Source organism: Vulpes vulpes, chromosome 1 (genome assembly GCF_048418805.1).
Source record: "Vulpes vulpes isolate BD-2025 chromosome 1, VulVul3, whole genome shotgun sequence".
NCBI lineage: Eukaryota > Metazoa > Chordata > Mammalia > Carnivora > Canidae > Vulpes > Vulpes vulpes.
The window spans coordinates 93,894,892-93,918,771 of NC_132780.1; the positions used below are offsets into that span (position 1 = coordinate 93,894,892).

General features: G+C 35.4%; 1 protein-coding gene across 6 annotated transcripts in view; it reads left to right on the forward strand.

Annotated features, from left to right (window-relative positions):
- HBS1L (HBS1 like translational GTPase) overlaps positions 1-23,880 on the forward strand; it is an 87,483-nt gene that overhangs the window by 62,369 nt on the left and 1,234 nt on the right. For all 6 annotated transcript variants that reach the window (XM_025997868.2, XM_072720470.1, XM_072720444.1 and 3 more), the window contains 9 exons: positions 81-227; positions 4,776-4,850; positions 5,445-5,562; positions 6,184-6,252; positions 9,010-9,114; positions 12,822-12,912; positions 13,327-13,435; positions 20,436-20,536; positions 23,179-23,323. In XM_025997868.2, the coding sequence (XP_025853653.1) occupies positions 81-227; positions 4,776-4,850; positions 5,445-5,562; positions 6,184-6,252; positions 9,010-9,114; positions 12,822-12,912; positions 13,327-13,435; positions 20,436-20,536; positions 23,179-23,323 (960 nt within the window). The remainder of the gene's footprint in view (positions 1-80; positions 228-4,775; positions 4,851-5,444; positions 5,563-6,183; positions 6,253-9,009; positions 9,115-12,821; positions 12,913-13,326; positions 13,436-20,435; positions 20,537-23,178; positions 23,324-23,880) is intronic.

A 23,880-nucleotide genomic window follows, 5' to 3' on the forward strand; every position in this document is an offset into this window, starting at 1 on the left:
TAATCCACTAATCTAGCCTTTGAATTCAAATTAAAATGCTGTGATATTATTTCTAGTTTTGATTATTTCTTCTTTCTCAGGCGGATGTAGCCATTTTAGTTGTAGACGCCAGCAGGGGAGAGTTTGAAGCTGGATTTGAGACTGGGGGACAGACTCGAGAACACGGCCTCTTGGTTCGTTCTCTTGGAGTAACACAGCTTGCAGTTGCAGTCAATAAGATGGATCAGGTATTTGAAGGCGAATGAACATTCATTTCATTTCAGATGTTAGTTAAGATGCTATTCTGCTTTATCGATGACCTCAGACATGACTAGTGTATATCTTATTAGTCTAGTGGTCATATTTAAAAGAGATAATTCATGACCCTCATATTAAATAAATGAGATACAAGTAAATTTTAAGCAAAAATGTATTCTGACTTTCAACATTAATTTTAAAATCTTAAAATTGCTTTTAGTTGTAAAATAATACTCAATTTATGTTAGTATAAAGAAACTTGAAATAACCAATATAGTTTGGAAATATATCCAATTCCCCTAACCCCCAACGAAATCTTTTAACTTTTTGTTTTGTGTATCCACCTGGTTTATTTTTATAGATGAAAATATTGTTCTTCATAACATTGTGTTATGATCTGTTCTGTTCGCTCCTTTTTAAAAAAATTGGTAATGTTCTTGTTCATGTTTCTAAGTAATTAACTTTTGTATGAACAGATTGTTTTTATAGCTTTATTCTAGTCCATTTTAAAGATATATGTAACTTATTCAAGTAATCCCCTACTTCTGAATATTTCTAGGTGTGTGTGTGTGTGTGTGTGTGTGTGTGTGTGTGTGTGTGTGTATTTGGACATAGTTTATTCTGTGGAAATTTCTGGGTCGAAGGGCATATGCATTTTTAGACTTGCTATATATATGATCAAAATTCCTTCAAGAAAAGTTCTAGTTATTTACTCTCAGCATATATGGTATATGCACTTTCCCACTTAATCAACACTGCTGTTCTTAAATGGTTATTTTCCAATTTGACATTCAGAACATGTTTCTTTTTTTGTTAACCTACTTTTCAATGAATCTCAATATTTCAATATACTTTGTATATTTATTAACCATTTATGTTTTTAATTTTTTTTAATAAATTTATTTTTTATTGGTGTTCAATTTACCAACATACAGAATAACACCCAGTGCTCACCCTGTCAAGTGCCCCCCCCAGTGCCCGTCACCCATTCAGCCCCACCTCCCGCCCTCCTCCCCCTCCACCACCCCTAGTTCGTTTCCCAGAGTTAGGAGTTTTTATGTTCTGTCTCCCTTTCTGATATTTCCCACACATTTCTTCTCCCTTCCCTTATATTCCATTTCACTATTATTTATATTCCCCAAATGAATGAGAACATGTAATGTTTGTCCTTCTCCAACTGACTTACTTCACTCAGCATAATACCCTCCAGTTCCATCCATGTTGAAGCAAATGGTGGGTATTTGTCATTTCTAATGGCTGAGTAATATTCCATTGTATACATAGACCACATCTTCTTTATCCATTCATATTTCGATGGACACTGAGGCTCCTTCCACAGTTTGGCTGTTGTGGCCATTACTGCTAGAAACATCGGGGTGCAGGTGTCCGGCGTTTCATTGCATCTGTATCTTTGGGGTAAATCCCCAACAGTGCAATTGCTGGGTCGTAGGGCAGGTCTATTTTTAACTCTTTGAGGAACCTCCACACAGTTTTCCAGAGTGGCTGTAGCAGTTCACATTCCCACCAACAGTGTAGGAGCGTTCCTTTTCTCCGCATCCTCTCCAACATTTGTGGTTTCCTGCCTTGTTAATTTTCCCCATTCTCACTGGTGTCAGGTGGTATCTCATTGTGGTTTTGATTTGTATTTCCCTGATGGCAAGTGATGCAGAGCATTTTCTCATGTGCCTGTTGGCCATGTCTATGTCTTCCTCTGTGAGATTTCTCTTCATGTCTTTTGCCCATTTCATGATTGGTTTGTTTGTTTCTTTGGTGTTGGGTTTAATAAGTTCTTTATAGATCTTGGAAACTAGCCCTTTATCTGACACGTCATTTGCAAATATCTTCTCCCATTCTGTAGGTTGTCTTTTAGTTTTGTTGACTGTATCCTTTGCTGTGCAAAAGCTTCTTATCTTGATGAAGTCCCAATAGTTCATTTTTGCTTTTGTTTCTTTTGCCTTCGTGGATGTATCTTGCAAGAAGTTACTGTGGCTGAGTTCAAAAAGGGTGTTGCCTGTGTTCTCCTCTAGGATTTTGATGGAATCTTGTCTCACATTTAGATCTTTCATCCATTTTGAGTTTATCTTTGTGTATGGTGAAAGAGAGTGGTCTAGTTTCATTCTTCTGCATGTGGATGTCCAATTTTCCCAGCACCATTTATTGAAGAGACTGTCTTTCTTCCAATGGATGGTCTTTCCTCCTTTATCGAATATTAGATGACCATACATTTCAGGGTCCACTTCTGGGTTCTCTATTCTGTTCCATTGATCTATGTGTCTGTTTTTGTGCCAGTACCACACTGTCTTGATGACCACAGCTTTGTAGTACAACCTGAAATCTGGCATTGTGATGCCCCCAGATATGGTTTTCTTTTTTAAAATTCCCCTGGCTATTCGGGGTCTTTTCTGATTCCACATAAATCTTAAAATAATTTGTCCTAACTCTCTGAAGAAAGTCCATGGTATTTTGATTGGGATTGCATTAAACGTGTAAATTGCCCTGGGTAACATTGACATTTTCACAATATTAATTCTGCCAATCCATGAGCATGAAATATTTTTCCATCTCTTTGTGTCTTCCTCAATTTCTTTCAGAAGTGTTCTATAGTTTTTAGGGTATAGATCCTTTACCTCTTTGGTTAGGTTTATTCCTAGGTATCTTATGCTTTGGGGTGCAATTGTCAATGGGACTGACTCCTTAATTTCTCTTTCTTCAGTCTCATTGTTAGTGTATAGAAATGCCACTGATTTCTGGGCATTGATTTTGTATCCTGCCACACTGCCATATTGCTGTATGAGTTCTAGCAATCTTGGGGTGGAGGCTTTTGGGTTTTCTATGTAGAGTATCATGTCATTGGCGAAGAGGGAGAGTTTGACTTCTTCTTTGCCGATTTGAATGCCTTTAATGTCTTTTTGTTGTCTGATTGCTGAGGCTAGGACTTCCAGTACTATGTTGAATAGCAGTGGTGAGAGTGGACATCCCTGTCTTGTTCCTGATCTTAGGGGAAAGGCTCCCAGTGCTTCCCCATTGAGAATGATATTTGCTGTGGGCTTTCATAGATGGCTTTTAAGATGTTGAGGAATGTTCCCTCTATCCCTACACTCTGAAGAGTTTTGATCAGGAATGGATGCTGTATTTTGTCAAATGCTTTCTCTGCATCTAATGAGAGGATCATATGGTTCTTGGTTTTTCTCTTGCTGATATGATGAATCACATTGATTGTTTTACGAGTGTTGAACCAGCCTTGTGTCCGGGGATAAATCCTACTTGGTCATGGTGAATAATTTTCTTAATGTACTGTTGGATCCTATTGGCTAGTATCTTGTTGAGAATTTTTGCATCCATGTTCATCAGAGATATTGGTCTCTAATTCTCCTTTTTGGTGGGGTGTTTGTCTGGTTTTGGAATTAAGGTGATGCTGGCCTCATAGAACGAATTTGGAAGTACTCCATCTCTTTCTATCTTTCTAAACAGCTTTAGTAGAATAGGTATGGTTTCTTCTTTAAACGTTTGATAGAATTCCCCTGGGAATCCATCTGGCCTTGGACTTCTTTGTCTTGGGAGGTTATTGATGACTGCTTCAATTTCCTCCCTGGTTATTGGCCTGTTTAGGTTTTCTATTTTTTCCTGTTCCAGTTTTGGTAGTTTGTGTAATTTTGGAATTATTTACATAAGCTACTCGAGTTTGAAACATACCAATTTTTAAGTATAATTACTGAAGATATTAATCCTTTATCTTGTCTTAGATCTTTTCCCCAATTTGTTATTTTACTTTTCATTTTGTGTGTTTTTGACATATATTCAAATTTAAAAAAGTATTTCCTTTTGATTCTTTCTTTATCCTTAGGTATTTTCTTATCCTGGGATCAGATACTTACCTACATTTTTTTCGATATACTTCTTTTACAGTATCATTATTACACATACCTTTTATTTTTCCCTAATATTTTAGTATGAAAAATTTCAAATAAAAGGAATAGAAAAAAGAATAGTAGAAATAATTTTACAATAAATACCGTATTATACCCACTACTTAAGATTCTCCGACATACTTATTCACGTCTTAGTCTGTCTGCCCCATGTCCATCCATTAATCCATTTTATTTTGACAAGAATTTCCAAGTAAGTTATATGTTGTTATACTTACCCCTAAATACTACAGCATGCAGAGTTCATATCACATATACATTTTTAGTCTATTTGGCTTGGCGGGGGCGTATCAATATTTTTATTTTACTTTAGTAGTTGGTCTGAGCACAATTTAATAATTTTATTCACTCTGTCTCCTTAAATTTGAAGTGACTGATAGCATATACAAAAAGTTCTATGTGTATTGGAGTTTGTTTCTAGGCTTTCTGTTGTAGGAAAATTTATTTTTAGATCATATTAATAGTAAGATCTGATATTCCAAATTTGAATTTTAATAGATTTCATATTTAATATATTTTATAGTCTTCATTTTTTAATGTTTTATTGCAGAAATTTATATTTTATATGTAGCATGGTCTGAAGCATAGTTTTAAAAATTGAATCTTTATCAGGTTAATTGGCAACAAGAAAGGTTTCAAGAGATTACTGGAAAACTTGGGCACTTTCTTAAGCAAGCAGGCTTTAAGGTAAGATAATTTTAAATTTATTTAGTTACTTTGATTTTAAATTTAGTTACTTTATTTAGTTACTTTAAGTCTCATCTTACTGATATAGGAGAAAATACTAATACAGATAGTTTGGTGTCCTTGTTTTTATTTCTGCCTGTTATCATGTATATCCTACGTTCTTCTCCTTACTTCAACAAGGAAAATTGCACGTTTTATAAATTGGCTTGAATTTAACATAAATAAAAGACTTTTCTTCAGCTATTAAATTAGGTGGATAGGTTTACCGAGGTCACAGAGGAATGGATACTATACATCCACTACAGTAGAAACTAGTAGAGAGGAATTTCTCTAGCAAAATGTGAATGAAATATGTCTATGTTACCAGGTAAAAATGCTTGAGTGTTTTGGAACAAATTTGTAAGTTTTCCACAAAATCAAATTAGTTGAAAACTGTTGGATTAGATAACTTCAAGGCTGTAGTTCTATGATTTCTATGTACTTTTTTCAAAGTACATAGTTGCTTTTGCAAACTTGGTGCAGCATGGTAATAGCCTTTTAACTTTTTGAAAGCAATGTTGTATTAAGTTTCGTATATTCAATCTTTTTTAATAGGAAAGTGATGTGGCTTTTATCCCTACAAGTGGTCTCAGTGGTGAAAATCTAATCACAAGATCTCAATCAGGTGAACTCACAAAATGGTATAAAGGACTATGTTTATTAGAACAAATTGGTAAGTCTACTGCCATACTGATTTTAATGCATTATAAGCTTGATGTTGTTATTTAAAGTTCTTGATGTGAGACAGGTGATGTGTATGAAAAAGCATAGAGTTTATAGTCAGAAAAGCTAGTATAGTAGTTTTGAAATCGCCTGCAATATTATTATTTTTTAATATTTTATTTATATATTCATGAAAGGCAGAGAGAGAGGCAGAGATATAGGCAAAGGGAGAAGCAGGCTCCCCTGGGGAACCCCATGTGGGACTCGATCCCAGGACCCAGGGATCACAACCTGAGCAGAAGGCAGAAGCTCAACCACTGAGCCACCCAGGTGTCCCTCACCTGCAGTATTTTTTTTTTCACCTGCAATATTTAAACTAATACTCCATTTTCTTTTAGTTAATGAGGTGCATGTGTATCCTGCCTAACCCATAGACTATTGTTGACATTAAATGAGATTATGTATATGGAAACATTTTATAAACTACAGAGTTATATGAGTGAGAGTCAATTTACTATTTGTAATTAAAAAAGAAAATTATTTTCTAGGAGACATGGGACTATAATGGGATGATTGGACCTTAGTCAAAAATTACTTTTACATTAAACCTTGGTTTTTGCCATTTTTCCAGATTCCTTCAAGCCTCCTCAGAGATCTATTGATAAGCCTTTTAGATTATGTGTATCTGATGTTTTCAAAGGTAAGTGCTACTTCTATAGTGCTTTTTCAGTCTGGCCCCTGCTTTTCATTTTCTCTTTTCTCAGATAAAATTATTATACTGTCTTCATATTCTCCCTTCCCATGCCAATGTAAGGATCGTTGCCAAAGTAATCTTGAAATGCATAGTTTTAGTTACTTAACTCCCCTGCCCAGAAAAATCTTCAGTTTACTTCCATTTACTTCATTTCCGCTGCTCATACTCATCCTCCAGGTATAGAACACACCTTTTCCTTTCTCTTCTTGGCCTCCTGTTTTGTTTTTGTTTTTTTGTTTTCCCTCTCTTTAGATCTCTTTGGTTTTTGTATCCTTCAGCCAAATGGATTGTTACAATTTCTTAACCACATAGAGTCTTTGTTGCCATTCTGGCTAGCCAGTGTTTTGCTCTTCTTTTTCTTTCCTTGCCCTTTTCTAGGAGTCTGGGTCTGGGTCCGTTTGGGAGATAGATACCATACATAGGTAAAAAGAGAAATTTAATATAAAGAAATATTAATATGATAAAAGAGTGGCTGTAAGATAAGAGGAAACTGTCTGGTACTGGAGGGCTGAGGAAGAGTATGCAAAGAAAGAAAAACTACTTAGACGGCCATGTTGGGGAAGGTGTATAAAATACCTGAGCGTACATCCAATTTAATGCATACAAGACCCTGTTTAGAAAACTATAATATAGAAATGGAATCTAAATAGATAGATAGATAAATAAATAAATAAATAAATAAATAAATAAATAAATATATAACATAAATGTTGAAATAATTAGATATCAGTGGTCTCCCAATCCCCCGTTATCCCAGAGCAGGCAGTGCAGAGTGGATTTGGAACTGAGCAGCAATAAATTGGTAACTGATGGCCTCACCCACACATGTACTCTAAGGTGCCCTCTTTGTTCTCTGTCCTCTGTCATTGCATTGTTCATGCAGTATTGTAATTGTTTCTGTGCTTTTTATTTAACTTAGATTTTGAAATCCTTAAAGGCAAGTACTGTCTCCTCTATGTCTTTGTCTGCAGGATCTAGCTCAGTGCCTGACCCATAATATATGCTTAATAAATGTTTAATAAATGGATGAGTGAAGGTGCTTCCCAGAAAATCTTTCAATGAAATTGAAATGAATTATTATTATTATTATTATTATTATTATTATTATTACTGGCTTCCCAATTCTAGTAGAAGAAATATGGTAATGCTTTTTAAAATGCCTGTTATCTATTTAAAATACAAAATACAAAGGATTAACAATAGTTGCTGACTCTGCTTTTTCACCTTCTGTTCTCTCTCTTCAGACGCTTCCTGGCTTCTGCTTATAGAAGTGTTACCAAATGACTCTTTGGTTGCCAAAGTGAAAACACATTTTTCAGTTCTATCTTATTTCCACCTTACTTGAATTTGGCATTACTTCTGAGGCTGGCGGCCATATCCGTCTTGAAACTTTTCTCCCTTGGTTTCTGTGACCCACTTTCTCCTGCTATCCTATTTCTCTGACTTCTCTGTATCTTCTTTTTCTGTTCTGTTGCTTCAGTCTTTTTCTTAGTCTACATGGTGTTTTCAGACAGACATCCATGGCTCATCTACCTCCTGTGTCTTGATGCTTCCCAGATTTCCTTTTTTTTTTTTTTTTTTTTTTTTTGCTTCCCAGATTTCCAACTCAGGTGTCTTTTCACTCTCTGTGCTATTGCTGGACATCTCCACAGAAAGTGTGCTCCTAGGGTTCCATTCTCATGGAATTTGATGTGACTGGTGCCCCCTGAAATGCATCTTCTCTCACCTGTATGCCTTGTAGACACTTCAAGTTTACCGAGGCTAAATGGATTTTGTTGTTTAATTTCCTATCTCACATTTAATGCCACTGTCATCATAGACTTCTTCCTTTTGCCATTATCCATCATCTACCTTATTCCCAAACTCTTGCGTTTACTTCCTATCTGCAGTGTGTACATTTCCCCCATCAACCTCTCCTCCTTTCTGACACAAAAATACCATCGCGTCACTTCTCTGTTTACAGTTCTTCACTGGCTTCCTGTTCTTTAACTGAGGATGGAATTCCAGCCTTGAGCATGATTTATGAGGCCCCTTTATCGTTTGTCTCTTGCCTGTCCCTGTTGCCTCATGTCTTGCCTTTTCCTCCTTATTGCACATGGTCCCATAAACATTTCACATAAAAGACACATGGGTCTTAGCGTATGTCACATGTGATTATGACTGTATGCCTGTGCACAGTCTCCTGGATCAGCAGTGTTTCCTCCTTCCCCCTACCCTTTTATACAGCCACATGCTAAATTCCTGTTCTTTCTCCTTCTGAGTGCCCAGCTAGTACAGTCATTCCCTCTCATGGATTCTTTGGAGTACCTTCTTCTGTTCTCATTGTACATTCTAAATAAATTTGTCTCTGGACAGTGTAATCATTTTTGTCTTTCTCTTCACTAGAGTAAACCCTTTATGGGTAGTGGCTTACATTTTCATCTTTTTATCCCTAGTGGTTACATGGCTTGGTATGGAGTAAATGCTCAGTAATTATTCAAAAAAAGAATGAATCTCACTTTTTGTAACATGAAAGTTTTTATTTGTAAGAAAGTCTAGAGTAGAATGTGGGATGCCATATTTAGTAGATATGTTAAAAATTCTGAAATGATCTTTGCTTAATGTTCATTGCACTGCTAGTTTTATGTAACTCCCAGGTGTAGCCAACAGCAATCATCAGGTAACATTGCTATGTGAATTGTAAGATTTGGGCATGTTTTGCAGATCAAGGATCTGGATTTTGTGTAACTGGTAAAATTGAAGCTGGTTATATCCAGACTGGTGACCGACTACTAGCAATGCCTCCTAACGAAACTTGTACTGCAAAAGGTATTCCTTTGCGAGATTCTTTTGCTAAAAACCTTCAAGTTGAGACAGCAGATTTTTAAAAGTAGTTTAGTTATTAACTCCTGAGTGAATAACCTCTTAGTGAAATTGTAACTGACTGTCAAAATGATACTAACTGTTGAAGATAAAAATGTGAAAACATTAAACGATTTTTTCTGTTGTGACTATGTGTATATAAATGTACATAGAACATTCAAACTGTGGTGGCATTTCTTCTTTTTTTTTCTGACACTAATTCAAAAAGCCTGGTTAGGATTTAACCAGATGTATAGACACCTGACAGATACATTTAAAATAGTATTCAGTAGCAGAAATTAAATCTAACCCCATCCTGGCACTAAACAGTCAGTAACAAAGCAGACTGCTTGCTACTGTGTTGTTTTAAAACGTTTATTTCAGAATTACTATAAGGTAACAGCTTTGATCGTGTTTATACCAAAAAAAAATTTTTTTGCACTAAGACCTAAGAAAATAAGATGCAAATGCAAAGAATCCTAATGTTGAAAAGAGAAATTGAGCTAATGTGCCAGTTACTGCTTTCCCACATGTAATATATGACCTTTCATAATGAACAATAACATTTCTATCTTTGAATCCTTTGCTCTTACAAGTGTATGTGTTATTCTTTCTGAATTCTGCTTGAAAGTTTATAATTCTGTATTTATCTTAATCTAGCTTCCAGCTAAGCCTCCAACTTCAACATAAAACTGATGATATAAACTGTTTTATACTATAGTAGTAATATAATAATTTATAGCAATTTTAAGCTAAAATATAGTGGGAATGTTAAAAAATTTTAGATTTCAGTGCTTTTCCTCTATCTCTCTTTTTTTTAAAGATTTATTTATTTATTTTGGAGAGGATGATTGGGAGGGGCAGAAGGAGAGGGAGAGAGAATCCCAAACAGATTCCCCGCTGAGCCTGGAGCCCAGCACAGGTCTCTGTCTCAGGACCCTGTGATCACAACCTGAGCTGAAATCAAGAGTCAAGTACTTAACGACTGAGCCACTCAGACACCTTTCCTCTGTTACACTTATTTATAGTTTATATGCAGAGTTGTACCTGACTGGTTTATAAATTTGAATGTACATTTTGTTTGAATTATTTTGCTTACTTTAAAAGTTGATTTCTTAAAGATTATAAGAAATTAATATCTTTTTAGGTAACAATTTAAAGAATAAGGGAATGAAAGCCAAAGTTACTTCCATTTTAGTTTTTTCTTTCTGCTTGCCTAGGGATTGTGAAAATTCTGTTTAGATAAAGAGTAATGCACACATTTAAAAAAAAGATTTATTGATTTATTTATTTTAGAGAGAGAGCACAAGAGCATGAGTGAAGGATAGAGGGAGAGAGAATTTCAAGCAGACTCCTCACTGAGCGCAGAGCCCAAGGCTCGATCTCACAACCCTGAGATCATAACCTGAGCCGAAACCAAGAGTCAGACGCTCAACCCACTGAGCCACCAGGCACCCCAATAATGCATGCTTTTTATACAAGAATCATTTTCCATCAACCTATTGTTTGCAAGTTCAAATCTCTGCTTTTGTTTTTTAAAGTGATCAAGAACTACAACACTTTTGACATACTAATTTCTTTGTTAATGAGGTCTTTTGAGAACAGGAATTTTTAAAATAATTGATAGGCATGAATTAAAACCATGATCCTAAAATTATCATAGACTTTACAGATTGGCTCTTTTGTGACCTCCAAAATCATACTTTACCTCTGAAAGTACCACATTCTTTCTCTCTCTCCTTCCTGTCCCTTACCCATCAGGAAAACTCTAACCATTTATCTTTAGTCTTAAGGAGAAGCTGTATCAGAAGCACCTGAGATCATACTCCACTCCTTGACGGCCACTCTTGTAACCCAGATTTGGAGGTTCTCAGTCCTTAATTTCTAACTCTTGCTTTTGCTTAATTTACTTGATTGTTCAATGCACCCTTCTATCTCAACAATTCTGTCATTAACCAGTAGTATCCTAAAAGAGAGAAAGGACTAAATCTGCTACCAATAAATGGAAATTCTAAATTAAGTTTTCATTTTATTAATGTATCAGGTTTATGGACTGTTAAAAAAGAACTTCTTTGTGTGATGTCTGTCTAAGGAAGAGGGTCCTTAAGAAGGTGAATATTATATATAGGACAGTCTAACATATTTAAAGAGGGAAAATCAGATTATAGATTTCCCCTAAAAATTTTATATTGCTCGTTGAACATCTAGTATGAAAACTCTTCAGAATCCTAAGCTAAAGGCAATCTCTGTTAAATGTAAGTAGCTAGCCTCTGTCTTCAGTTCCACATTTCATAACAAAAATCAGATGTGGTCACTTTAAGTTTACATTTTAAAACTAAATTTCATTAGTTGAAAATTTAACAAATACTTCTTGATATCATAATTGTTAACATTTTTTGGAATCAAGAACCTCTGATGCCTTGATGAAAGTTATGGCCCTCCTAGGATTAGTGCAAATGTGTACATAAATAAAATTTTACATAAAACTGTAGATTGTCTCAGAGCTCTTCAGAGTTCTCCCTGAACTCATAAAAAGTCTGAAAGAAACTTATTTAAGAGTTTCTTAAGAGCATGCTACATGAGAAAAATAAGTATTTTGAGAAAGATAAGGATGAATTATAGTTTACTAAAATCATGTCAGTTAAGAACTGTTTCTCAGTGGTCAGCCCATGCATGTACTGTCTTCATCAAAACGTTCAAGTTCTGGCAGCCTGGGTGGCTCAGCAGCTTAGCACCGCCGTCAGCCTAGGGCGTGACCCTGGAGACCTGGGATCAAGTCCCGCATTGGGCTCCCTGCAAGGAGCCTGCTTCTCCCTCTGCCTCTGTCTCTCTCTCTCTCTTTATCTCTGTATCTCCCATGAATAAATAAATAAAATCTTTAAAAAACAAAAAACAATAAAACAAAACTTCAAGTTCTAGTGGAAAGAAACTTATCCCATCAATTGCCTCTCAGAATCAGGAAATATGAGATACCTTTTAAAAGCTTTTGAATAAGGTAGCTGAGTAGTACCCTTTGTAATTGTTCTCCAGGATTATCTCTAGGTAATAAAAGTATATAGCAACACCTGAGATTATTTTTAAATTAAATTTCCTGCACTTTTCATATAACCAGTTATCATTGTGTATCTCTCTCTCTCTGGAAAGTATTTCTTTTGAGCCAGGAGTAGTGAAGGGGCCTGTCAAGAGCACAATCTGAGCAGTGATGCCCAAAGGATTACTCAGAGAACTCAGGTGATTGTTTAGATGGTTGTCTAATTAAAAGCAGAGTTCAAGAGAATAAAATATAAGTGGGCACCTTCTTTAGTCCCCTATTTTATGTTATCAAGTCATTTGAGCTGCATTATTATGCATGCAGTTATAAGAGAACTGTTTGGGGTATGTTTAATGAATATATAGGTTTTATAAATGAGTTTTAAAATCTTTATTAATTAAGCAGAAATAGGCCTTTTTTTGACAAATACAAGTCACTTTATGTTTAGGGTAGTGTTCTAGAAGAGTCAAGTCTAGAGGAAGTGTGTTTTCCTCAACGCTCACAGTTACACTTCTCATTCTCAATCCATTCATATTGAAAATGATGAGTAGTGACTGATGAGGCATAAATCAGCCAAGCTCTCTTGGTTATGGTTTGATATTGAGGTGTGTCACTGTATGCTTTGGTTTTTACTCATTTCCAGGAATCACTCTGCATGATGAACCGGTCGACTGGGCGGCAGCAGGTGATCATGTTAGTCTTACGTTAGTTGGGATGGATATCATCAAGATCAAGTGAGTGAGAAAATGAGTTTAAGTGACCATTGTTTTGGATATGGGACCTCAAAACATAGGTTATGCTATTCACCTGCTAAACTGAAAGAAGGAGTATTAATTTCAGATTTCATTTGGCCAAACATAAGCACTTGTAGATGTGTAAGAATGATGAACAAAACCTACTTAAAACTGAAATTAATATATAACAGCATATGTACTTGTCATGTTCTTTGAATGAAAACTATTAGGTATGAAAATGTTACAATGTTAATAATGGTTATAAAGCTATGCTTTAGCCCAAAGGGGTATTTAGAAAAAGTTCCCAACTTACTTGATTGTTTCACTTTGTAAATGATTTTAGAGGTATTCCTATTGGATGTATATTTATTTATCCTTCAACTACCTTCTTTTTTTTATTTTGTCTCATTACAGTGTTGGCTGCATATTTTGTGGCCCCAAAGAGCCCATTAAATCTTGCACTCGTTTCAGAGCTCGAATCCTCATCTTTAATATTGAAATTCCTATTACTAAAGGATTTCCTGTAAGTTTCAAAATGTTTGTTATTGTAACTTCAAAGTTAACTTCGAAGTAACTTCATCCTAAAAAGTAGTAACTTATTTTATAAGCAAGAATGCTACAGTTATTTTCAACTAACATCTTAATACTCTAATCCAGAAAAATATATTAGATTTTGAAAGTCATTTTTATTTTTTTATTTTGGTCCTTGAACCTGGAGGTTTTTTTCAAAGAGGAATTAAGAAGAAATATTATAAATAGGATATAAACTAATGATAATAGTAAAATTCATCTAGGGAAAATGGTAGATATTTTTTACTGTGTTCTAGAGGTTATTTGACTAATATTAGATTGTGTTTTTCTATTCTTGTTTTAACATGCTTATTCATATTTTATTATTGTAAGAGTAATACATTATTACATGAAACTTTGGAAAACACAAAAGATAAGGATAGGCTATAATTGCATAATACATAACTATCTCTACACTTTACATTTTAATGATTTTTTTTTATGTGTATATGTTGTCCACCCATCAGTATTTATGGGCATATTCTAGGGATGCTTGCCATAGGATTAACTAATTTAAGAACTGAAGCAGCACGTTCAAACTTAACAAGCTGTGATGTTCGTTTGGTAGGTTATCATTTCCCAGCATCATTTGAACATTTATGGAAAGGAGGGGGATTTTATACTATAATGTTACTTAGCCAGAAGACATATTACTAGTGAATTGTATGAGTTCCTTCTTTTATGTGTAATTTTTTTTCAGATATTTGGGGGTCATGCTCTGTTTATAGATTGATACTTTGCTTTTGCCACTTAACAGATAAAGTTTTTACCATTAGGCTTTTTTTTTTTTTTTTATCAGCTTATATAGTACAGATTTGTATGATAATCAAAAGTATTTCTCAGTGGAATTAAATGCCTTGCCTTTGAAAATACGAACAGATTGTTTTTACCATTTGATACATCTTGAAATAATAATAAGACAGTAGTTGACCTTTAAACTTAATTTGGTTAGTGATAAGGTTTTTGAGGTTGGAAATAAATTTATTTAGCTCATTTAAATTCATTTTATACTTAATATACCTTTATTTGAGATAACCATGTGCTTTTTTTTTTTTTTAAGGATTTTATTTATTCATGAAAGACAGAGAGAGAGAGAGAGAGAGGCAGACACATAGGCAGAGGGAGAAGCAGGCTCCATGCAGGGAGCCTGACATGGGACTCCATCCCAGATCTCCGGAATCAGGCCCTGGGCCAAAGGTGGCGCTAAACCCGCTGAGCCATCCGGGCTGCCCAACCATGTGCTTTGATTAGAGTTCTTTGTAATTATTTCTATGTAAATTTGATCAGATAAAAATTATAAGATACTGTTTTTAAGTATTTTAGTTTTATGAACATATTCCATTTCTCTCATATGCTAAACAAAGGAGTAAAGTTTCTCTCCAAAAAAAAAAAATTTACAGTTGAAAACATTTAATTTTTAAATATTTAGAATTTATGTTTGATAGGCAAGAAACTACAGCTTATTTGCTATGAATGAATGATACTCGTTCTTAGAAAGCAGTATGTCCAATGGGGAGAAGATAGAGAGGTTGGTTACTGTATGTTTTTACTCATGCAGCAGTAATTTTTTGCCATTGGAGAGGCAGAGAGGTCAAGAGGTCAGTAGTTACTTTCAGTAGTAATACTGTCTTCCTGTCTACTGTAGTTTCTTAAAAATAAGTATGAATTGAAAGTTTGTCAGTGCTGTTTTATGAGATTCCACCTGTGTATATTGATTCATGAATACCCAGACGAAATTTGTTTCAGAAAAAAACAGTCAGGTTTTGTCACTTAATCTACCTCTTGTGGGAAGAAACCTTCAGTGTTTGTTTTGTTTTGTTTTAAAACCAAGAAAAGGCTTCCTAAGCAATTAAAATTTACTATTTAGGGAATAATTTCTTAATGCTACATAAATAAGTTTGTGTCTCTTGGTTTATATGGTAAACTCTATTTAAGAAGAAAAAGTAGGAGAATGGGTTATATTTTAACTAAATTCATACTTTTTATTGTGGTAGAATATTTCATAACATAAAATTTACCATTTTAATCATTTTTAAATGTACAGTTCAGTGGCATTTAGTACACTTACATCATTCATTGTATGGCCATCTGTACTATCCCATCTCGCCGAATTTTTCCTCATCCCCTTACTGAAACTCTGGACTCATTAAATAATAACTCCTTATTATTCTTTCCCTTTTTCCCCTGGTAACCGGTATTCTGCTTTCTCTATGAATTTGCCTATTCCAGATGCCTCATATAAGTGGAATCATACAATTTATCCTTTTGCGTCAGACTTTCACTTATTTCACTTATTTATTTATTTATTCATTTATTATATATATTATATATTATATATTAATTATTCATTTATTTTACTTATTTCACTTATTATTATTTCACTTATTTCACTTAGCATAGCATAATGTTTTCAGAGTTCATCAATGTTGTAACATGTTTCAGACTTTCATTTCTTTTTGAGATTGAATGCTATTCCATTGTATGTATATGCATATGTATTGTTTATCCATTCATCTGTTGATGGTCGTTTGCATTGTTTCCATCTTTCAGCAATTGAACATTGGCATACAAGTATCTGTTTGAGCCCCTGCTTTCAGTTCTTTTGGGCGTATACCGAGGAGTGGAATTGCTGGATCCTATGATCATTCTATGTTTAACCTTTTGAGGAATCACCAAACTATTTTCTTTTTTTTTTTTTTTTAAGATTTTATTTATTTATTCATGAGGGAGAGAGAGAGAGAGAAAAAAAAAAAAAGCAGAAACACAGACAGAGGGAGAATCAGGGTCCATGCAAGGAGCCTGACATGGGACTCAATCCCAGGTCTCCAAGGGCTGAAGGCGGTGCTAAACTGCTGAGTCATCTGGGCTGCACACCAAACTGTTTTCCATAGCTGCACCATTTTACATTCCTGCCAGCTGTACACAAGGATTCTAATCTCTCCACTTTGTCATCAACCCTTGTTAATGTGTGTGCGTATCGGGGGTGGTGTGTGGTATTTGTTGTTTGTTTATAATAGGCAAACTAATGGGTATGAAGTGGTATCTCGTGCTTTTGATTTGTACTTCCCTATTGGCTAGTGATGCTGAGTATCTTTTTACTTCTTTATATATTTTAGGTATTAATCCCTTGTTGGATACATGATTTGCAGATATATTCTTCATTCTGTGGTTTGTCCTTTTGATCTTTTAATAGTACTGTTTGATACATGAAAGTGTATTTATTTATTTATTTATTTTTAAAGATTTTATTTATTTGGGATCCCTGGGTGGCGCAGCGGTTTGGTGCCTGCCTTTGGCCCAGGGCGCGATCCTGGAGACCCGGGATCGAATCCCACGTTGGGCTCCCGGTGCATGGAGCCTGCTTCTCCCTCTGCCTATGTCTCTGCCTCTCTCTCTCTCTCTCTCTGTGTGACTATCATAAATAAATAAAAATTAAAAAGAAAAGATTTTATTTATTTATTCATAAGAGATACAGAGAGCGAGAGTGAGAGGCAGAGGGAGAAGCAGCTCTATGCAGGGAGCCTGATGTGGGACTCGATCCCAGGTCTCCAAGATCAGGCCCTGGGCTGAAGGTGGCGCTAAGCCGCTGAGCCACCTGGGCTGCCCATGATGCACAAAAGTTTTAAATTTTGATGAGGTCCCCTTTAGCTTTGTTTCATTGCTTATACTTTTGATGTCATATATAAGAAATCATTGCCAGCTTCAACATCAAGGAAATTTCTCCCTCTATTTTCTTCTACGAGTTTCATAGTTTTAGTTCTTTTGTTTGGTTCTTTGATCCATTTTGAATTAATTTTTGTACATGGATAAAGTAAGGCTTTATCTTAATTCTTTTGCATGTAGATATTCCATTTTTGCCAACACCATTTGTTGTAAAGACTATCCTGTTTCTATTTGAATGGTCTTGGCATCCTTGTTGCAAACTTATAGACCATATAAGCATTGATGATGGGTTACTCAGAGGTGTAAGGAAAATAATAATTTGGCTTATTTTGCTACCTAACAGATGATGTAGCTCCTTGTAGTTTATAAGACACTAGATAATTTTATTTTCACAACTGCACATGAATTACAGTGCTAACCCTTATTTGCAACTCTTCAAGCTAGTGTGTTTCAGAATGCAGAAATATTCAGATTATAGAAAGATGATGTGATGCATGCATTTTACATAAAACCCTTAACAAAGAACAGGGCAACATCCTGTAATTAAACATAGTAATCATTCTCTACCACAACTTATTAATATTAATGCTAAGTAAAATAAGTAAGGACTGGAAATTGCCTTACTTCAAATGCTGTTTACTACTTAAATGAGTTTATAGCAGAATTAGGAAAAAATTAGGTTTTCAGTCTTTCAGATTTTGGAATTACAGATAAGATTGTGGACTTATGTTAGTGTTGTCTGCACTTTAAGAATGAGGAATTGGAGACTTGGGAGTGGTGACTATCTAAATAATAAGTGATTAAACCAGGACTCATTCTCAGCACTTTTCACTTTGAAGTGCAGTACTTTCTTTTTCTTTTACATTATGCTTCAGACTGCTTTGAATTATAGATGACTTTGATTATATAGAATATGAGTTAAATGTTAACGTATAATTATTTTCCACTTATTGGCATATAGATTTTTTTCACTTATGTGTTCCATAAGGGTTTTTTTAAAATTTTTTTTATTTTTTTATTTTTTTGTTTTTGAAGGTGGTGTGGAGATAAAAAAACAAATTAAACTTACCCCCATACTGCCACAACCTGTTCTTCATCCACCTCATTGGATGGAACCCACCACATATAGTTTCTTCCTAGTTAGAAGAAACTTAACTAGGTTCATATGCCTCTACTTTTTCAAATTTGGTAAGCCATGGTTGGAGACCAGTACCAATTTCATAGTCACACCTGAGCCAAGTAAGGTGATTTCTGCTTGTTTACCTGTTTGTTGCAAAAGAAATGTTTCTTAGATATGTAGACCCATATTTATGTTATTCATTGGTGCTCTTTGACCCCTGAATCCATTGGATGCACAAATGTGTCTTTACCACACATTATGGAAGGCTTTTTTTCCCCCTAAGAATTGGTCATTAAATTTTTCTAGAATGTTTCTAGTTTATAATGGTCAAATGCCATTGATTAAAACAAAACAAAACAAAACAAAAAAAACAAACAAAAAATAAAACCTCCAAAAAACTCAAAACTAATTTACCTTTGCAGAGAAATGGAAGTCCAGTTGTGCCTTAAAAAAAGAAACACCGTATGACTGATTTCCTCCATGTGTTTTAGGTGTTCTTATTCCTTTATTCTTATATTTATTTCACAAATATTTACTGAGTGCTGATTAAATATCTGGCACTGGTGTACATAGTTCCTAGTCTCAGTGAGTTTATATTTACATGGGAGGACAGGCACTTAAAACAGCAGTTACAGTAAAGATGAGATGTTATGTTGTGGGATTATGGAACACAGAGGAAGGCATCTAGCTCAGACTAGGGGTTCAGGCTTCTTGCAAGAAGTGATGCTTTTCTCTGAGAGAGGTGGTACAGTAGGATGAGTGAGTTAGCCAGCTGAAGCTGATGTGTTCCAGCCAAAGGCATGATAGATGTGAAAACCTGAAAGTTAGAAAGGGCTTGGTTCATGTAGGGAGTGGAAGCTCAGTGAGTCTGGAGTGGAGAAGGTGAGAGAAGATGGAGAGACGCTAGGCTGGAGAAATAAGTGAGGGTCAGGTTGAGAAGACCTTCGGTGCCTTCTGTGGTTTTAAAAAGCAAAGATGTACCATTAAATTTGTCTTTTAGAAAATCAGTCTGGTAGACGTAATGAAGAATGGATGAGAGAGGGACAAGCGTGGCAGAGACAGACCAGGAGTGTGCGTTTTAACTCTCATGAGAGAGGATGGTCCTGGATTGAGGACAGCATTGTCCTGGAGAAAGGAGGAGACAGAATTAACAAAGTACTCCCTGAGAGACTCTGTTTTTAGAAAGTTACAGAGTCCAGGATTTTGCATCCATAAGTCCCCCTTATATTTCTCTTTTCTGAATGTGCGAACTATTTCAGCCAGGAAGGTTCATCTTAGAAGTGTCAGTGTTTCTTCAGGCATGAGATGGTACTTCTAAGCAGTTAAACCTTAGCTTTGTTGCGTCCTTAGTGTCTGGTCTTCCCACTATACCCCACTGTAGACAGGTTGCACACTTGGTGCTAATTGTTTGAATGAGGATAGCCAGCCTAATGCTAACTCCAGTTGACCTCAGCATAAAGCTCACCTCTGAAACATCACTGTGGCCACAGTAAGTTACTTAACCTTTTTGATATTCAACTTCCTTACATGTAAAACATGAACATAATAGCTAATATCCAAGGTCATCAATTAACTGAATGTTTACCATGTGCTAGGCACCACTTCAAAATAACATTGATTTTCCTTGGTGATAAGGAACCTGAGGCTGCAGGTGTTTAGGGGAAAAGGGCTTTTAAAGAACTTGGCCCAGATCATACACCTGGAAAATGTAGAATCAGGCCTGACTTCAAAGCCTGTCTAAATTCCCACGTAATATTTTATTCTCATTATCCAACAATGAATACATTAAATACTGGCAAATCTCACATGCTCCCCCTTCCCTCATTTTTATGATGAAACAGTTCACATCTGTTGAGCATCTACTGTACTGGGCACTATCCCTGATCCTCTTCAGTTCTCTACATGATCCTGTAAGGAAGGTTGCGTGATCTGCTAAGGTTCAGATAGTAAGGTGGTGGAGGAGAAATTTGAACTGGCTCCTGTGACCTGTTTCCCTTAGTAAGTTAGGGAACACCCTGATCACAGTGCTGGGTTTAGAGGAAGCAGCTGGAGACCCGGGAAGGTTCAGGCAGGAGTGCTGGGTATAATAATATGACAAGATGTGACTGTCAGAACAAAAGCCACAGATGTACGGTAAAGTGTTTTTTGATGTGACAAGTTTTTGTTTTAGGTGCTGTTACACTACCAGACTGTCAGTGAACCTGCTGTTATTAAACGATTGATTAGTGTCTTAAACAAAAGCACAGGTGAAGTGACAAAGAAGAAGCCAAAGTGAGTATTTTAATGCACAAATAGTGAACACAAGCAATTTAGTAGGTTTTTTTTACTGATTAATTCATTTTTATAGTGTTTCTCTTTGTGATAAGTGAAATCTGTTTTTACTTGCTTCAGAAATCTTTGTTTTCTTCTCAAAGACTAGATTAAAAGAAACAAAAAGCTTATTTAAGCTCCTATCTAGGTATGAATGGTAGATATAATTTCTATTTTGAATGTTGGCAGTGGGGTGTGAATTGTGTATAAAAATGTAAGTATAAATTTACATATATGTGTCAAGTTCTAGATACTAATGTTGTAAAAGTAATGGGCACTAAAACAATCAGTTCTGCATTTTAGAGAATGAATTTGAATTAGACCAAGCCACTAGTCCCAAATTCCAGCTGAGTGTTCTTGTCACTTCCTTAATAAGAATCATTCTCTATGCTAAGAACACTCCAGGAAGAAAGTGAATTATATACTCTATGGCATGTTTTTTTCCCCACCCAGAAATTATTTCTGTTTAGAATCCACTTGGAGCTTTAAGCTGAGGCAATCACCACCATGTTGTTTCCCTCTGATTACCATTAATATACAGGCTTAGTGGACAGTTTCCTTTGGCTGGGACAAGGTTGGGATTTTTCAAAGGACGTGCTTCCTGAGAACTTAAGTTTCTTACCTAATTCAATAAAGGCTAACCATAGTTTGGCTTGGCTGCTTCAGCTTTGGGGTTTTCCTCACGTCAACCCTATGGGGAATCCCACCCCAAATCCCCCCCTTTTTCAGTCTTTGGGTGTTCCTCCTCATTTGTACCTGTGTAAGAGGCCAGAGGTGGTTAGTGGGTTAATAGGTTGGCTCTGAGTGGAAGAGAGAGTCTTCACACTGCTCTGAACCCATTCATGTCTGTTTCTCCCATTAGTTAGGAAGAAAGGGCTGCTTAATCTCTCAAAGATAATTCTTTAATAGTTCTTTTTATTTTATTTTTAAGATAAATTTTTAAAACTTATTGAAAATGATTGGCAATGTTCTATTGGTTTCAGGTGTGCAGCATGGTGATTTGACAGTTATGTGCATTTTTCAGTGCTCACCACAGTATGTGTAGTCATTGATAGTTCTTCATTCTTAACTTGAGTCCTTAGCTTCTGGCATGGCTTTAGTATCTGCCATCATGTTCTGAGAAATATAACTATATAATAAATATAATGGCTAAAATTTCTTGGGGACCACTATTTCCTAGGCTCTATTTTCACATGGTTTATATTCTCAGCAATTATATGAAGCTGCACTATTTCCTTCACTTTTCAGATAAGGAAACTAAGGTTTAGAGAGGTGATATAACATATTCAGGTTCACAGAGCTAGCAAGGGGCAGAGTCAGGGTTTTAACCTAGTCAGTTGGTTCACATAAATTATATTATTTTTGGCAGGAGCCAGGTTGTTTGACCCACCCAAGTGACTTGGAGAATTCTCAATCTAAAAATTGACTTACCTAATCCTGAATTTTCCCCTCCCTGCTTCTGCTACAAAGTCCTTGCTCTATGATGCTAGGTTTTAATATATTCTCATATTAATTTTCCTTGGCCCTTTATTTGTAGCTTCTCTCTTATTTTGCACCAACACCATTTGGTCTTTCTTGTTCATTTCCACTTCAGGTATATTGTAGACTCGATTGCTTTATATGGAATGGAATTGCGCTTTTTGGAAACAAAATTAAGTGCAAATAATGAATATATTAGATGATCTCCTTTCTTAGGAATAGGATTTTGGATTGAAATTGTCCAAAACCAATATTTGGAAATTTTGGAATTCTTTTTTAGAAACTTGGTTAGCTTATTCTAATTTGTCTGTCTCTGAACTTATCTTTCAGAAGGAGGGTTTGCTATCTTCTGTCTTTCTAGAGCACATCAAAATTAAATTAGACAACCTTTTCAAAGTGCCCCCTTTTGGTCTCTACTCTTTCAGTAAGTTTGGGTGAGCCCAGGTACAAGGATTTTGTACAATCAGGCTCATGCCTCCCTCCCATTTTCTACAAACACCATATTGTGGAAAAATCGTATGTGATTTTATTCTGAACCCCTGTTAAAGACGCACTATTCATTCCTGTGTGAGAAAAGAGAGGGAAAGGAGGGAAAGAGAGATTAAGAGTAGTCTGTTGGCACTAGGAGATTGTCCTCTTCATAGATAACTTCCCAGCATTAATCCACCAGTTAGAATTTTACATTGTATTCCTCTTTTACAATGAAAATTCTTTACTTTATTGAGTCTTTCAATTGCATGAGGAATGAAAGGGAAGGCTTTGGTAGAGGGTCCTTGAGCATTTTAGAGTATAGGGTCCTTCAAGAGTTGTATTTGGAAGACTGGTTTAGAAATATATAAAATATATATTTGTCTATTTATTCATATATATATATGTGTGTGTGTGTGTGTGTATATATATATATATATAATGAACCAGCTAATATTTATTATATCTAGAATTATTCCTCTCATTTCTTTCAACTAACCCAGAAAATTCAGGCACATATTTTCAGTTTTAAAAACTTCTTTCTTCTTAAGTTTTTGAAAGTTGATTTGTGAATGTGAAATCTTTATTTTTCAGTTTATTGCCTTTCTTTACCTGTATGGGATATCCCTGTTCCTCACCCACTTTTTACTTGACAGATTATTGACCAAAGGCCAGAATGCCTTGGTGGAGCTGCAGACACAAAGGCCAGTTGCTCTGGAGCTGTACAAAGACTTCAAAGAGCTGGGGAGGTTCATGCTGCGCTACAGTGGTTCTACGATTGCGGCAGGCGTGGTCACGGAGGTATTGCAAAGGGGGTGGTCGCTTCTTTGTCTACATGTCTTTACCTATTTTGTAAGAATGATTGCTGAGCATTTATGGCTTAAGGGGAGCACAGTTAGGATATTAGAATAAGATTTTTAAATTTATAGTAAAATTAATTTTTAAAAGATGGCAAGAAAATGTTTGGTTTTAGAACTTTTCATAGTGAGGCTTCCAAACTCTTCTTCATGCATAATGTTTCTCAAAATTAAAGTAAGTTTATTGAAAAAGAGATTTGTAAGTAGGCAACCCAGATTAAGAGAATGCAGACTTTAAGAGTCAAATGAATTGGGGGAAGTGATTTCTGTTAATAGGATGGCCCTCATTGCTTTTTTTTTTTCCTTAAAGAACTGGTTCTGAGTGCATTTGAAGTGATTCATTCAGAAGGTTCAATTAATGTTTCTGAAAGGGACCTATTGTATCATGTAAGGTGCAGTTGAATTTTGGAGAAAATACCCAGAGGTGAATCAGCACTTCAGTGATTTAAACGTTCTTTCACATAATCATGAGTAATATAAATCTTAGAAATACTGTATTTT